A 16,510-nucleotide genomic window follows, 5' to 3' on the forward strand; every position below is an offset into this window, starting at 1 on the left:
TATATTAAGATAATACATTCTAAATTACATTTTACGTAAATAATTTAATGAATGAGAAACTCTAAAGAAACCTTGGATGTTTTGTCTTTTTGTTTTTACGTACAGGTTTGTTACCATCCTTAAGATGTTCAAAGACTGTGTCAAAGTTCTCCATGAAGTGCTGCTTCACAATATTACTTATGACTGAGAAGAGCCAGGCTCGGTCATGGTCATCCACAAGGCGATCATAGAAGATGCGGTACAATTCGTGTACGAAAAGCCGGATCATTGTTCGCTTGTTTGCAAGTGATTCCTTCTTCAGTAGCAGGCAGCCCTGCACAACTCGTGAGAAATCCCTTAGGTTGAAAGTGTAATGAGACTTAGCTGGGGTGGGAAGGAGATTTTCTATGGCCTTTTTATAAACCTATTTCACACACAACACAGAATTAGACAATGTAAAATAAAACCGACAAAAATAAATAATGGAATTATATATATATATATATATATATATATATATCTTTCAAAAGTTAAGGGTGAGTAAGTTTTTTCTCTTTTAAAAGAAAGAAATTCATAATTTTATTCAACAAGGATGAAATAAATCTCATGTATAAATTACGTTTTTAAATATATCCATATAGAAAACAGTTAAACTGTAGAATAAATTACTGTTTTTACCATATGTTCCATTAAATCAATGCCATCTTTGTAGGAAATAAAGGACTATTAAAGTCAATTTAATGTAAAACCTTTCCAACCCTGAACTTTTGAACGGTAGTGTATACATACTGTATCTATCACACGACTGACCTCAAGTGTTGCAGTGACTATCTGATTGCCAATCGTGAAGCAGTCAGGTGGGAAGTCATTGGTCCGGAGGTAAAAGGTCACAACATTAGAAAAAATGCGCACCATGGTCTCATCACTGAATGAATTGATGCTGCACATGTTAAAATGGCGTAGAAAACGAGGAGTCACTGCATTCCTCCCACCACCAGGGGGACCCATGGCAGAGATCAGTTGCAGGTCCATAAGGGTGATTTTTGAGGTATCCTTAAGGTCATACCTACAACAAAAGGACTCTTTTAGAGCATGAGTTATATAAGCTCAGCTCCACAACAACACATAGACTAGGACAGATAAGACTGATTTATAGTGTATTCAAGTTTTCATTTACCAGTTCCCATGGTCAAAATACTGACGAAGCAGCTCAATTGGAGGTTGTGCACCAAACACCTCTTTTGCTGGCATATTCATGTCATCCACAAAAATGATGCATTTCTTTCCCATGGGAGGTCCATAAACTCCCTTTCGCCTCTTGTCTAGTCTGGACATAATAATGTTCTAGAGGATAGATAGAGAGCTTGTGCTATAGAAAAATACTACTGAAAAATGTTGTGGGTTCATTGTGAAAATGAACAATATATTGACAAATGGTGATTGGCAAGTATCGTGGTGCTTACCTGAGTCTGATTGGCACTGGTGCGAGCTGAGAAATTGATGAAGAATGGAAGGAAGAGGTCTTTGTCGAGATTGTTCATTAGTTTTTCTTTCACATAAACAGACTTTCCTGTGCCCGTGGGGCCGACGAGCAAAAGAGGTCTAAAATCGAAGTGAAAAACAAAAAATTAAAAAATAAAAGATTTTCTGTGAATGCAATAACACAAATTAAAATCAATAGTTTAACTACTAAGTTTAAAAGAATATATAAGTTAATGCAATGGTTCTAAAGAAAATTTCCAAAGGAGTTACAGGATGACTTAAAAGTATTCAAATTATATGAAAAAATATATATTAATATATTAAGATAATGGAACTTTAATCTAAATTAAAATGCTTAAAAAACAAAATCAAGCCTGAAAACCTGAAAACTGAAACCATATTTCTTTCTCCCCTCAATAACCGCTGGCCTAATGTTTGTCAAGATATAAAAAAAAAAAATACTTACATCCCATACTGAATGCAGAGATCCATTAGGTAAGTATATCGCACAGTGTCAATTGTGGGGACAATGATATCCTGTACTTTGGTATTCTTGTCGCCTAGTGGTGCATTTCTGATGGACTCATTCCAGTGGACCCAACGACCTTTTCCTTTGAACTAATTTGAAGTGGAAAAAACAGTCATTTTCCACAGTATTAGGCCTATCGGTCACATTCTCATACTACAGCAGTACTATATACCAACCTCATAACTGTAGTCATAGACAAGACCTTTCTCTTCGAATGGACACTCCCATCTTGACACAGTAGCAGGTATGGGATAGTTATCTGCCTTTCCTGAGATTATTTCCCTTAAAAACTGATCGAATCGACTGCGACTATCTGCATCACAGCAACCACCGACAGACCACACCAGGGCAAAGGCAAAAGCTGCCTGAATAGGACAAAAAAATTAGTGTTTATACATTTAACTGGATTCTGATGAGTTGTATGTTGTACCTTTTAAATGAATAATTACCATGATCCATGTGCGTATGTTTTTGTTCCCTGGATCTTCATTTAAAGGTCCAGTAAGCAGCATCTCAAAGAGTCGTGTGAGAGACACAACTGTATTACTGTTGCTGGTGGGAATGACCTCCTGAAATATTAAACTCCATTTAATGCATTGAGCTCAGGCTGATTTGTTGACCACATCTAAGATCAAAAATTATTTAACATGGTTATGCTATATGCAATTAATAATGTAAAACAATTACCCGGCATTGTTTGCGTAATAAAACAAGTGCAGGAGGAAGTAACCACTCAAAGAGCTGCTGCAGTAGTGTGGAATTGTCTTGTGACTGAAGTGGGTCAGGAAGTGTTCTCATCCATGATAGCACCAGAGGAGTCCATCCTAGCTGAGACGGCTCCATGTAGATCATTCCACAACGACTCACTGTGGCTGGCTATTTCAGGAATTAGACATTGTTATAGATGATGAAGGCTGAAGCGTTTTCGAATATGCTGCATATATGGATAGTACTGCGATTTAATATTAAATATTGAGACAGGCTGACTCACAGAAGCTTGCGACAGATCCATAGCCTCAAAAATGAGACTCATCTGATTGGACATCTGGATAATCTCCCCACTCATGAGGCATAGCTAAAATATAATAAAAAATAAATATTATAATTCAGTTACAACAGCAACCACCTCCTGTCTAATATAGAATGCTCCAACAATGCTGATATAAAGGTTATATATAAAATTATATACAGGTTATTTAAATGATACGTTAACTTGCCTTTTTGTTGTCATCCAGCACAGTGTTCATGCTCTCAATCCAAAGTGTGTCTATGGGGCCATCGAACACCACCCATTTCCTGTCCGGGGTGTCACTTGAGGCAAATTCACGAAAGGTGTTCGCCACAATCCCATCCGTCCACTGATAAAACAGAAATGTACAAGTGAAAAAAATGCACAAATAAACAAACTATTGCTTTTTATAATCTGATGCTGAAACCAAGCTCCTACCTCATGGGACACAGGATCAAACTGACCAAACACTTGGCCCATGGTTATAGATTTAGGATTGACAGTTTGATACACAACTTTTTCTTCTTCATTATAGCCCCTCTCATTCATCAGGGTCAAAGTATCGGCAAGAACATGAAGTACTTTGGTTTTTCCTGCAAATGGTTCTCCAACAAGCATGAACCTATGGAATATTTCAACAGAATATTTTATTGTTTGATCCAACATTTATTAATGGATGAAAATCCTCTTGTGTGATAGAGTAACAAAAACAAATGTTTCTGTGTTTTGCTTCATATTGTTACATAATATAATGCAGTATAATATATTTTTGAGCTTTACAGCTAGTAGATTGTCATTTAAATTATAATATTACTATAATATGAATAAATAAAACTTAATATTACATTTCCATTTTGTGTGACATACAACTTAACATAACATAAAGATCTACATTACATTCTACATTACAAGTTTAAGTATTATTGGTGGGGAAATACCAACTTACCCATGACGAACAATCATCATCTCATAAGTCTGAATCATTTTGTCCAGGAAAACCTTCACAGGTTGCACATTGTGTTTTTTGCAGCACTCTTGAGCACATTCCAGAAATACCTAGTGCATAAGATGTGGCGAAAACATCTTATTTATCATTAGAAATCTAAATTAAAAACTAAACTAACAGCATTACGCAAAGGGAACCTTATAATCTGCCACAGGTAGTGAAATTCCTGGGAACAGGTCACTGGTGATTCCATTGAAAAGAGGGATATCATGGGAGAGAAACTTGGGCTCATTTACATCCTTGATGGACCGTAGAAGCTACAGTAGCAAGAGAATGAGGGTAAGGTATCAGGTTTTAACCAGCTTGTGGTATGAGACACTATGTTAACTAGATTTCCTTTTGATTTACTTACAAGTATATCCTCGTTTTCATCTGGGAATTTGAGTTTGAGGTTCCCAGCAGCCACCAGCACAGCTTTAACAGCTCTCATCCCATAGTCATAGTGGAACTGAGAAGACAACTGCTCAGAGCACAGTCTGTAGGTCATCACGATCTTCACTGAAAGAGGCTTAGCATTGAGAAAGCCGTAAGAGTACAAGGAGATCTCAGCGATCAGTGCATAGTTAGGCACCATCATGGCCACAGTTCTAAACAAGACCTTGAGTAACATGAAAATAGAACAGTACAGTTAAATCCACGTTAGATAACCTGATCTTAATTAAACAAGTTACTCATAATACACACAAAACAAAACACCTTGAGATTATCAGGAAGTTCAGATCGGCCAGCGTATCCAGGGTTCATGGTGATGGCCACAAAACAGTTGGGGTTGAGGCGTAACTCTGTGCCCTCAAAGTCAAAATACTCAAGTTTCATTTCAATTGCCCTCTGAATACATAGGATCTGCTGAGCTACCACCGACAGCACCTCCAGCTCAATTCTGTTAAATTCATCAAAGCATGCCCAGGCACCAGAAGACGCCAATCCCTTGAAGAACTAGAAAAGAAGATTTCAGGCCAATGCTGACTTAATATAAGAGATGTCATGTCATTTACAGAGCTCATTCAGTAAATGATAGGTAAACCGATGATTATAGACCAATGAAATTTTGAGTGCAAGAGATGAATCTCAAGTTTCTGAGTTTAAGAAATTCTTTGACGAGTCCCTGATGTAGAACATAATTCCAGCTTCATGTATGGAACGAGTCCCTCTCACCTTCCCCATGGCTAGGTAGTCAAGGCCATCCGAGCAGTTAAACACCACACACTGCACAGCAAGGGCTTTGGCCAGATCTTTGGTGGTCTCGGTTTTGCCTGTGCCTGCGGGTCCTTCAGGAGCTCCACCCAAATTCAAGTAAAACGCTCCAATCTTTAAGAGGGCAATACGTCAGATACCAGAAAAGGGAATATTTATGCCTCATAAAATAATAAATATGAAACTGGCATGATTATTGTTTTAGATTTAATTAATAAATTGTAACAAATGAGTATTTTCTTTATTCTCATAGCATAATAGCAAATCCTAATAGCCAGCATAAAATAAAATAGTCATGTAATATACCAAAGTTCGGTAGCATCTGTCTGTTAATGGTGTGATGACCAAGCGAGGAGAGTTTCCGAGGTATTCATAAGCATACTTGACATCACAGTTTATAATGCGGACACGCACATTGTTGTCAGCCCAATAGTAACGTAGCTGGGCAAGCCACTGGAAATCTGTCTCACTAGAAACTCCTGAAATGGATATTCAAAATTAAACAGTACAATACAGTAACCACAAATTCAAATAATGAAGTCATACAACAAAAATATAAACATTTAGTTGTATAATTTCTTCAGAAGACAAATGCTTTTTAAAATTCATAATATCAAAGCTACCATGCAGACTGATCAAAACAAGAGAACCTTTCTCTATCATCTCCATGACAACATCCCTGGCATGCACATCTATGGTCACTAGGGCCCCCAGAGTTGTGCGTGTCTGCTTGGACAGCTTCCCTCTCACCAGTTCCACGATATCATTCAGCTGATTCTGTAGCTGCTCGTAGTAGTTCTTCAGACCCTATGAAATCATTCAGATCAACATCTTAGGTACACTGAAAACAGAATCCAAAGGTCCACTAATATTCAGAGTGGTTTCCTTACATTAGCGCCACTCCTGATGGCCTCATGCACCTCCAGTGTCCAGTACATCTGTGAAGTACAGAGGACCACCTGTCCAGGCCACTCACGTACCCACTGACTCCTTTCAGCCTCTGGATAAGCCTCAACACATTTAAGTGCAAAAAATGTAATAAAGACCTAAATTTTGACACAAAAAGTGCAAATGGGAACTTGAGCCTTACCAGTCTGGAGCGATTGATCACATCCCTGACGCTTCTCAGCATGATGTCTTCCACCTGGACCAGCCACTTCTCCACAGCTCCTCGTGCTTCAGACGTAGAGATCCTCTCGATGAGCTCCACACGCTCGCCCTCACTGCTGAACATGGCCTGGATGTCCAAGTTGGGCAGGAAGTCCAGCTTGGCGATGCCCTCGAAACATTTCTTTAAGTGAGGCTGCACTCGCATGGGATCTTTGGTTTCTGAGAGAATCTCCAGCATCTCATCATTTGACAGGAAAAAGAATCTACATAGAGTGAAAAGGAAATACTGACAAACAATACTGAGGAGATATGGCATGCCATGGTAATTTGAAAGTACGGCGCAATGGACTAACTTAAAGGTGAAGTGTGCATTGTACATTGTAAAAAGTAAAAGTAAAAGTAAAGGCATTAAAATTGTTTCCTTTAAATTAAATAAAACTAAAACAGAAAATGAAAAGGCTTTGGCAAACAACTGAAAAAGTTAAATAAGAATAAGTAAAAAAATGCTCAAATGAATCAATCAAAAATAAAATGAACAAAAAATATATATACAAATATATACACATATATATACACACATATATATATACATACATATATATATATATATATATATATATATATATACATACACACATATATATACATATATATACACACATATATATATATATACATACATATATATATATATATATATATATATATATATATATATTTTGTTCATTTTATTTTTGATTGATTCATTGATTCATTGATTCAAAAATAATGACTTTTTCCAAATATGTTGTCCGCCATTGGTCAAATAAAGTTGCCCCATCCCAAACTCATTGGTTGAGCCAGTGCTGTTGTGGAATGAGTTGTCAGAATGATCAAACAAACAGCATGCTAGTTTAGTTTTTTTGTAAAATCTACTTATGGATGTCTTATTTTAAAATTGAAAAACATTGCATAGTTTAGCTTAAAACATGCAAAATTTTAACTATATTACCGTGGAAAAAACAATCTTTTCTTTTCAAGGTATGCATTCAAGCCCTTCATGATGTTCTCAAGGAGGATGTAGGACTCTTGCAGTTTTTCAAACAATCCAGGCAGAGAAGTTGCAGCTAAAACCTGTGCAAATGGCAGGATTATTGGCATTAGTTTCTTTTAAACATAAAATAAAACCAATGACTGAGCTTCATGCTAGAAAGTAAGAAAAATGATTTCTAAACCTCCAATTCTTTTATTGTTTGTATTTAGCACGTGTCATCACCTTTGGGTCCTTCACACAGTGCACCATGACCTCCTTCCAGTGTTTGTTTACAATTTGGAAGAGACGGCCCTCCTCTGGCATCTGCTTCATTATATCCTCAGAACTGAAGATGGGCTCGAGGTATAGCCACTGATGTTGCACCTTCAGCCACTCATCTATAGTGTCTTGGATTCGGATCAAACGTTCCTCCCAAGCCTGGTTTAAACCAACAAAGTTAGCTCTTTTAAAAACATCAAGAACAAGAAAACTTCGAGCTCTTTTAAAAGTTACTTTTTTATATATTTTTTATATTTTAGAGGTTTTTCAAGCAAGCTTATTCTGAAACCATTCATGGCATTGGTTCACATTTGTGAATAAAACCAAATATACATTTTAATTATCGAGTAACTGATTACTTGTTCTTTTATAGGACTACAAAATGACTTACTCAATCTCAATCTCACCTTAATTTCTGTCTCGAAAGGCTTGATGAAAGGAGAGCCTCTCATAGTTTGGGTTTTAACTATCTGGTCATCCAGCATGGTTTGAATCTCATCCACCGAGGACAGGATGGACGCGCCAGTGTCCCTGTATGGATGATAATGAAATGCCACCGTATCCCACACTTCGACCATATTCAGCATGGCCCTCTCCAGAGCGAATTCCTGAAAGAAAACATTTTCCAAAAAGATGGAGATGTAAGGTGTTTTGTCTCTTCATGGCATATGACTTCATACAGGGGCTGCTCTAAATCATATGGGCGTTGATTCACAGTGTTATTACTTTGCTGGCTCCTGCACTGATGTTCTCAAAAAGTTCCAGGTACGGGGTGAGGTTCTGTTTGAGGATTTTGCGCAGTGTGCTTCCAGAGTCAGGGGTCAAGTCATTGCCTGCAATTTCTGACATTTGCTCCCAATGGCGGGGTCTGATGCCAGGGTTACACAGGATGGACACCAATGGAATGTACTCCTAAAAATAGAAAATAACTATAAAGGGACAGTCCACCCAAAAATAAAGATGCTGTGATAATTTCTCTAGCTTCATGTAATTCCATTACAATCGTTAATTGTTCACTTTTGGATGAAAACACTACCTTGAACTCTTTGACTTGCTCCACAACACTGGTGCAAATGAGAATAGTGGCACTCTCCTGTTTGTCCTCCTCCTCTTTGGGCTTCCTCTTTAGTCCTGCTAGTTTCTCCTTCTCTTGCTCTGCCTTCTTGTGTTTCTGTTGGAAGAACTTCTGCATCTTGTATATTTCTCTGATGTACTCCTCAACCTCCAGCTCTATACTCTCACCATTCAAATCCAAGAAAGACCCATCCATCCATCTGCACTCAGACGACAGGATAAGATATCAGTCTTTATAACATAAATCAAGTTCTTGGAGAGAAAAAGAAACTAAGTGATCGATTATAAAAATGGATAAGAGGAATATGATTCCACAAACCTCTTTCTTGTGCGTTGCCATTTGAGAACCAAACTGAAGAGCTTCTGATAGGGCTCAATAGATTCCTTGATCACTTCCACCTCTGGGTATGTGGTTTGGTCCCATTTATAAAGCGCTTCTTCTTTATTGATAAAGACAATTGATTCCTCGATGTCCTGAATTCTTTTCTGCACTGTTCTCACATCAGAAGCATACTGGAAAAAGAGGAAGTATTACAATATAAATCACTGCAAAGTTTAGCCCAAAAAGGAAACTTAATTCACACCTTCATGTCATCCCAATGATACCCATTTGTGTTGCATAAAAGAAAGAAAATAATATAGGATTGAAATGATGGCTGACCAAATCTTCATTTTGGGTGAATTGTTGTTTTAACAAGACAAATTTCAGTTGGTAAAATACCTGTTGCATCATATCGAGCTCAGAGCATTGTGCAAATTCCTCCATCCTGCGGCCTACTTTCTCTAGCTCTAGAAGCAGCTTCTCTCTTCGAACGTTAAGTTCTTGCTGACCCTTTTGCTTGGCCTCTTCCATCACCTACAACAACACAGTGCGTAAGTCCTTCTAACAGAAACATGCTTATATTTTTTATTTACTGTATGTCCTTATAAAATATCACCTCATCACTTTGATCGAAGATTGGGTAAATGTTTTGCGGCCAGAGCACTACTGTGGCATTAAGTTCAAGATGCTCTTCATCAAAAATATGAACATCCATCAAATAATTCATCTGGTGTTGTGCTTCCTAGAAAAAGTATTATAAAAAAAGTTACCATTTTAATTGTTATTCACAGACCACTTAAAAGGGAATAGTTCTGAGGTACCCACCATTATATTATTGTTGAGCTCCTCTATTCCCTTGGTTTTCACCTGATCTATGTAAGTAATCATTTCTATCATGTCCTCTGTTGTTTCGGGGACTTTCAAAGCCCTGTCCCGAATAGCCTCAAACTCCTCACAGATACTGAAAAAATAATTAAGTCATATACACAGCAGATCTAAAGAGAAAGTAGGCAAAGTAGGCACCTAAAATTTCATCCTATTCCTAATACACTTACTGAAGACTGCACTGACGGTGTGAGCTAACAAGCTTCCCCACAATGGTTTCAGAAAGGGTGTTTGCTTTTTTTGCAAGTCCTTGCTTGAGCTCCTCGCAGTCCAGTCGTACCATGTCAAAATGCATCAGAGAGGGAAGACCAGATATCTCCTGCGACAAATCCCGAAACCGTTCCACTTGCTGACGTGCAGATACATTAACACAAAGACAAATATTGTAAAACAAATATTGTAAATACTGTAGATGCATTTATGGTGAGAGACAACAGATTTCTTTCACAACATAAAAAAGTACAACGTTACCAACCTCAAACCTTTCAACAGTGGTGTATATAACACATCGAATTAAACATAAACTGACCTTGGTGTACTCATCAAAAGAATGCTCTTCCTCCAATAATTTTTCCACTTGAGCTTGTGCTGTCCCATTGACTAACCAGTCATAGCTGTCCACTAAATATTCATGTAATTGAGCAGAATAAAGAGTCACAAAAAACACTATGTGGTATGAGAGCATATATATGTGGTTGTTGAGTTGTTGCTAGGGTGTTTTGCGTACCATAGCCCTGGAAGTGTTTGGCGGGTCCATCCAAGTTTATCCTAACAGCATTCCTAAGACTTGTCTGTGCCCACATCTGAACATGATCTGGGAGCTTGGCATCCACCACAGAAATGTTGCCCTCTGCCAGCCATGACTGGACCGTCTGCACTCTCTGTGGGACAGGCAGGACTTAATATCAAACATGAGCACATAAACTGATCCAATCTGATTCACATAGTCAGAATAATTCTGTGCAATGCAACTACATATCAGTATATTTCCCAACCTGCATGGTATTGCTGATCAGGTTTGCAATTTCAAGAACAGCCTCCTCTAAATCATGAAAATTCGGATAAAAATCCATCTTCTCGTCATCAAATATTAGGTCCATCTTGAATAGTGGAAGCTTGCTGATGTTGAGGGAATCAAACAAGCTGGTAAATGCCACCACGCTCCTTTCAACTAGTGCCTTTAGCTAAAAAAGGGTTAACAAAATCAATTTTTCAATTATCCTTAGCCAACATCAAAACATCAGTAGTTGGCAAAAAATCTCACAGCAGGTATAAAACTGGTGTGGAAAATAATCCTCAGCTTACCTGATTGGATAAGAGGGTTGAGGCACAGTTGTAAAAGGAGTCAAGCTTTTTGGGTTTGACTTTCTGCAGAGTGTCTTTGCTGGTGAGCAGGTGAATGACTTTTGGGAACCAGGATTTCATGAGTCTGTCCTCTACTCTCTCACACTCAACAGCCACTTTGTTCTTCAGACTTTCACAGTCTACAGGCCCTGTGGACCTTCATATCAGGTTTCAAGGTGTAAATTAGCCATTCAAATTTCACATTTCTGAATAAAATGACCAAAACTTTTGACAATTTTTGTCATTTTTTCAGCTAGCCCAGGTGATATGTGAAACAATGTTCACTTTTTCATCAAAGCATTAAACCTGGTCCACTTGTACAGTTTGCAGGCCTGAACTATTTTAGAAATGGAGCCATCAGAAAAACGCCTCATGGTGGCCATTTTACTTTCCGACATTACCTAATTGTGTATTTTATCTCCTGAACCAAACATGATAACACAGAAAAAGTGATGTCTACCCCTATTTTTTTATGGCCAAGGATTACAATGATATCATATACAACGACACAAACTGTTGAGGTTAATAGTTAATGGTGAATTTGTGAATTTAATAGTGAAGTTGAGAGAAGAATTATAGTGAAATTGTTTAAGAGGTTTGACTGAGCAGTGTGCAAAAAAGCATCTATTTTAAAGTCAATTTTAAAGTTGTTTAATTAGAATTATAAAAAAAATATTTTATTTAAAATTTTGTATTTAATGTTTATTAACTTCAATCCACCAAATCACATCAACATGCAAGAATCTTACTGTCATGTGACATTAAAACCATAAAACAGGAAATTAGACCCTGATGACAAATGCAAATGCACGATTTATCCTTTCATCGTCTTGGAAATACCTGCCATTGACCCAAGCAACAAATATACAGCATGTCATTAGAAAAGGAATGATTCCAAATAAGAAAAAAACATCCTCAGTCATAACGGCAGTACCTGCAGTCGGAGAGATCTATAAGGAGCAGGTGGGAGAATGTGCTGTAGCAAATATCAAGAACACTTTTCATGACCGGATGTAATATGTGTAGATTCTTCTGCATCTCTTTTCGACTTTGCACAAAGCTGTCATGCCATGGACAGGAGAAATCCAAAATTCTGGCGAAGCAAAACCAAGATCATAAGTATTGACATTTTGCCAGACACATTATCTAGCCCTATTAAGATTATTATGTTAAATGTTGCTAGAATATTGATTTTTTTTCTGCATTATTTATTATTTATTGTATAACCTGTACACTTACTCAGCAGATCTGTTGCTCTCTTGAGAAGCTGTGTCAGTTCCCTGTGGATTTTTTAGTACTGTGTTTACTAGAAATAAAAACAATAACAACCTAATGAAAACCCAAAGATTTGATCAAATTGCTTTATAAATAAAAGTGTTAAAACTCTCTCTCACAAACACACACACAAAACAGATCTAGAATATGTATAATTTTCTGTGAATATATACCAGAGCATCAATTGCACTCACCTCTGTGCTTGGTCATGACTCTGAGGTAGGTCTCGCTGACCTCTTTGCATATGTCTTCCAGCAGCTCTTGCCTGCCGGGGCCCTGTCGAAGCCGATGGGGAACACGGGCCAACATAGCATCCAGCCACTGCTGCTGAAAGGGCGCAACTGGGCTTTGCTCAACACACTCTTTCAGGAACAAGTAGTTTATCTAGGAGAACGCAGAGAAAAAAGTATAAAACACATTGAAATGATCCACTATTAAAAAAAAGAGGTTTATTATGAGGTAAAAAGAGCATACATATTGTTTCCTCTCTTCACTGATCATCTGGAAAACAAAAATAAAGTACATTATTAACAAATACGATACATCCACATGAGATAGTTTAAAACTGTATAGTGAGTGAAGAGTTCATACTGTTGAGGGAAGCTCTGGTTCAGGAGACGGAGGAGATGTCCGTCCTGCCTGCTTGGCCTGCTTGTAAGCTTGCATTGACCTGTCAATTCTAACACAATTGAAGATATCACATTACAATATGACTCTAATACACAACACCCTGTGGCATACGGGTAACTGACATGTCATTTCAAAGATAAACAGCAACTGAAAAGTTTTATATAAAACTATGGTAATTATTATAATTACTACATGTCATTTTTAAGATTGCCATTTTTAACTTTTTACCATTTTAGAAAGAAGTCTCTAGCAAATGTAAAAGCCCTTTCACACCAAAAAGTGTAATGAATAAACCTTAGGCTGGAGGAAAAGTAAATTTATGTCTGTACTGTAGAATACAGGAGAAGACGGTTTAACACTCTTCAGCAATAAAAAAAAAAAAATGAAGCACAATTGTTAGTTTATCTAAAGTCATGGCTGTTTATTAGTATGGTTGAACTGGATCATCAATGGTCAGTAGCAAAGATAATAAATAGGATTAGATACATTACATACGTTATTTAATATTTCATTATTGCAGGTTTGCGTCATATTCTGAGTTTGCATTTCACTGTTTTAATTAATTTTGATGAATACTGAATCAGTTTTTTGTGAGTAGGATGAATTAATGCACATTTACAATAAGTCTATAATTGCATCTTGTTCACACAGCGCACACAACGCCTCTGTACTTCTGAGTTCTCTCAATATGGGGACAGGAGGCTTGTCAGTCAATAAATGGGAAAACAAAGTAACTGGCGATACTTACTTTTTTTTTTTTTAAAAAGTAATGCATTACTTTACTAGTTACTTGAAAAAAGTAATCTGATTAACGTTGCGTAACTCGCGTTACTTCTAATGCGTTAACGTTACCCCCAACACTGGTAGTGTGTAACGTCATTTTACTGTAAACATGCATATTTCAATCAAAATCTTTATTTTACAAAAAAAGAAAAGAAAAAAAAAGCCTAGGTTATTTGTCAACAGTCAATTAACAAAGTAAACACAAAAGCTAACAGTGATTAAATACCACAGCAGTGCTCTTACATGATTTTGTGGATCTCCTGCTGCTGTTGTTTGCTCCTCCTGTGCCGCAGCAGTTTTCTCCTCACGGCCAGTCTGCTCTCTGGAAGGCCTGAGTCTCCCTCCTGGACCGGAGGGCTTGGGATGGGAGGTAGGGCATTGTACCTCCTCAAACCACCCACCGCCTGAGACTTCAGTGCACCTCCTGAGGTCGGCATTTCAGCGGCTAAAGGAAAATATAGCACAATATTTGCTCCGTTGAGCATATATCACAATATGGCGCATCATTCACTAGAAACATGAGGGCAACAAACAAAGTCTATAACAAAGTTAACAAATAATTTTTTAAGTGATTATGCATTTTACCGTTTATAGCAGCACTGACACGTCATTCGCTCTCCTAACGGCACTTTTTTTTCTCCGTGTCCCAAACTGATACAAGTTTGTTGCATTTGTGGAATTTCCGTCAACACACTGGTTGCCATGGATGCACAATCGGAAGTGCTTGTCAGAAAACGCATCTGTCAGCGGGATGCCTCTTAAAGGGATACTTAATTCCTAAATTAATAAAAGAAGAAACAGATATGTAATGATTAACTCCAAACCTCTATGGTTTTCTTTATTTTGTGTATTGCAAACGTGCTGGCAACACAAGTAGCCTACCGTAAATGGCGAGAGAGGCTGTCAGTTTGTTTTGTGTTTCACAGAAGAAAGATCGAAAAATATGGAACAGGTCATGAGGGTGAGAGACATTTATATTCTTAAACATTACATTATCAAGATGATATCAACAAGGGTTGTCAAATGTGCTTAATATTTTGTTGAGATATTTTATTATATATATATTTTTAGATATATTAATTTATTTAATTGTATTTATTTATTTTTATTTCTTGTTATATGTACTTAAAAAAAATAAGATTAAAAAGAAAATGTTTGGTGCAGCTGTTGTTATTTACATAAAAGTCTGATAGCTTGGAATGTAAATCACCAAGATCTTAATGACAGTATAGTACAGTAACTAATGACAGTAACTATTAAAATGCATATAAATATCAGTTGGCACGCTATAAAATATCTTCCAATAATATGTCTTATTAAGATTACATCTTAATGCTTAGTTTTAATATCAAAGCTCTGTAGTTTTAAATGTAGGAGGGGGAAATATGTACTTCTTTTTGTTATACCTTGGCAATAAAATGGTTCATTTGCATGTTCTAATGTGGATATCAAAAATGAACAAGGATGAAGGTTGATGCTGAACAAAATATGCATTGATGACCAAATTCGTGAAATGTGAAACAAAAGCCAATGTGTTGATTTTATGAACATTACACACCACAAGAGGGCAACATTTCCCCAACATCATTACAACAGGGCGTTCACAATCAAATGCATATGGTGTGATTAATGTAGTACTGCTAGATGTCCCATAGTTTAATTACCTTCAGAGAGATCCTACTTCTGTCTGACCTGTCTGAGTGTGAACTGTCTGAGTCTGATTCATCTGCAGCAACAATGGTCCAGTAAACATCCTTCCCCTGAAAATGTCTCCTCATGGAAGCAAAACCATAATAAATGGTGTCTGAGGGTGTCATAGGGCCCATCAATAATTATTCGTTTATCCTTTGTAGTTTAGAATTTGAATAAAATACATTCTGCATTTTCTGCAATAGTGGTTTGTGTGACAAAGGAAGCTATTAAAACTATTATAAGTGAAAGCAGAGCCACACATTTGTCTACACTGCATTGAGGCCATTGTGAAGGCGACGTTAAAATAGGTCTGTCTTACCCAATGAAGATGACTGACAGTTGTCACTCTGCTCATCAATCACACTTTAAGCACATTTGAGACAAGGGGCAAATGACCCACTTTGCTCACTGAAACCACTCTGCTGGTATTCATTTACATAATATCAATTTACATAAGGCAATGTTGCCCATAAACATGGATATTTTCCTATAGTTGTATTTTAATATGCCCAAATCTCTTGTTTTTTTCAAGCATGCCATACCACAAAAGCAAATAAGGTCAGATGTTGTTTTAGACCCCAATGACTCAAATTCTATGGACAAAATATATTATTTTGTGTTTCACAAACACGGAGGTTGGGAATGACATGATGAGGGTGAGTAAAACTAATAAAATAATAATTTTAGGGTGAACTATCCCTTTAAGACCAGTGCTATTTAAGTATTATTGATATACTATTATAGTTTTAGTTTTGAATGAGATTTTTATTACATTTTCATCTTGATTTAGGTTTAGTTATAATTAAGGTTTATGTAATTTAATTTCTTATTCGTTTTTTTATTTTATTTTAAATGTCTATATAGTTTTTTATTAAGTTAAAATTTTTAGCTTTAGTTTATTTAGT

General features: G+C 36.9%; 1 protein-coding gene across 1 annotated transcript in view; it reads right to left on the reverse strand.

Moving 5' to 3' along the window:
* The window catches only part of dnah12 (dynein, axonemal, heavy chain 12), a 28,627-nt gene extending 14,277 nt beyond the window's left edge, over window positions 1–14,350 (reverse strand). Inside the window, exons 1-40 of the mRNA XM_026260251.1 lie at window positions 14,157–14,350; window positions 13,092–13,179; window positions 12,975–13,001; window positions 12,695–12,884; window positions 12,465–12,531; window positions 12,160–12,318; window positions 11,187–11,382; window positions 10,877–11,065; window positions 10,609–10,762; window positions 10,411–10,502; window positions 10,052–10,230; window positions 9,822–9,957; window positions 9,613–9,738; window positions 9,396–9,530; window positions 8,994–9,187; window positions 8,637–8,874; window positions 8,327–8,512; window positions 8,008–8,208; window positions 7,565–7,759; window positions 7,301–7,422; window positions 6,290–6,572; window positions 6,090–6,209; window positions 5,850–6,006; window positions 5,506–5,678; window positions 5,161–5,313; window positions 4,702–4,941; window positions 4,358–4,603; window positions 4,143–4,262; window positions 3,946–4,055; window positions 3,438–3,621; window positions 3,208–3,348; window positions 2,982–3,065; window positions 2,678–2,866; window positions 2,440–2,559; window positions 2,167–2,355; window positions 1,928–2,079; window positions 1,443–1,581; window positions 1,157–1,323; window positions 790–1,045; window positions 104–403 (exon numbers count right to left, since the gene is read on the reverse strand). Coding sequence (XP_026116036.1) covers window positions 104–403; window positions 790–1,045; window positions 1,157–1,323; window positions 1,443–1,581; window positions 1,928–2,079; window positions 2,167–2,355; window positions 2,440–2,559; window positions 2,678–2,866; window positions 2,982–3,065; window positions 3,208–3,348; window positions 3,438–3,621; window positions 3,946–4,055; window positions 4,143–4,262; window positions 4,358–4,603; window positions 4,702–4,941; window positions 5,161–5,313; window positions 5,506–5,678; window positions 5,850–6,006; window positions 6,090–6,209; window positions 6,290–6,572; window positions 7,301–7,422; window positions 7,565–7,759; window positions 8,008–8,208; window positions 8,327–8,512; window positions 8,637–8,874; window positions 8,994–9,187; window positions 9,396–9,530; window positions 9,613–9,738; window positions 9,822–9,957; window positions 10,052–10,230; window positions 10,411–10,502; window positions 10,609–10,762; window positions 10,877–11,065; window positions 11,187–11,382; window positions 12,160–12,318; window positions 12,465–12,531; window positions 12,695–12,884; window positions 12,975–13,001; window positions 13,092–13,179; window positions 14,157–14,350 — 6,591 coding nt within the window. The remainder of the gene's footprint in view (window positions 1–103; window positions 404–789; window positions 1,046–1,156; window positions 1,324–1,442; window positions 1,582–1,927; window positions 2,080–2,166; window positions 2,356–2,439; window positions 2,560–2,677; window positions 2,867–2,981; window positions 3,066–3,207; window positions 3,349–3,437; window positions 3,622–3,945; window positions 4,056–4,142; window positions 4,263–4,357; window positions 4,604–4,701; window positions 4,942–5,160; window positions 5,314–5,505; window positions 5,679–5,849; window positions 6,007–6,089; window positions 6,210–6,289; window positions 6,573–7,300; window positions 7,423–7,564; window positions 7,760–8,007; window positions 8,209–8,326; window positions 8,513–8,636; window positions 8,875–8,993; window positions 9,188–9,395; window positions 9,531–9,612; window positions 9,739–9,821; window positions 9,958–10,051; window positions 10,231–10,410; window positions 10,503–10,608; window positions 10,763–10,876; window positions 11,066–11,186; window positions 11,383–12,159; window positions 12,319–12,464; window positions 12,532–12,694; window positions 12,885–12,974; window positions 13,002–13,091; window positions 13,180–14,156) is intronic.
* Window positions 14,351–16,510: the final 2,160 nt, after the last annotated feature.

Source organism: Carassius auratus, unplaced genomic scaffold (genome assembly GCF_003368295.1).
Source record: "Carassius auratus strain Wakin unplaced genomic scaffold, ASM336829v1 scaf_tig00215416, whole genome shotgun sequence".
Lineage (NCBI taxonomy): Eukaryota > Metazoa > Chordata > Actinopteri > Cypriniformes > Cyprinidae > Carassius > Carassius auratus.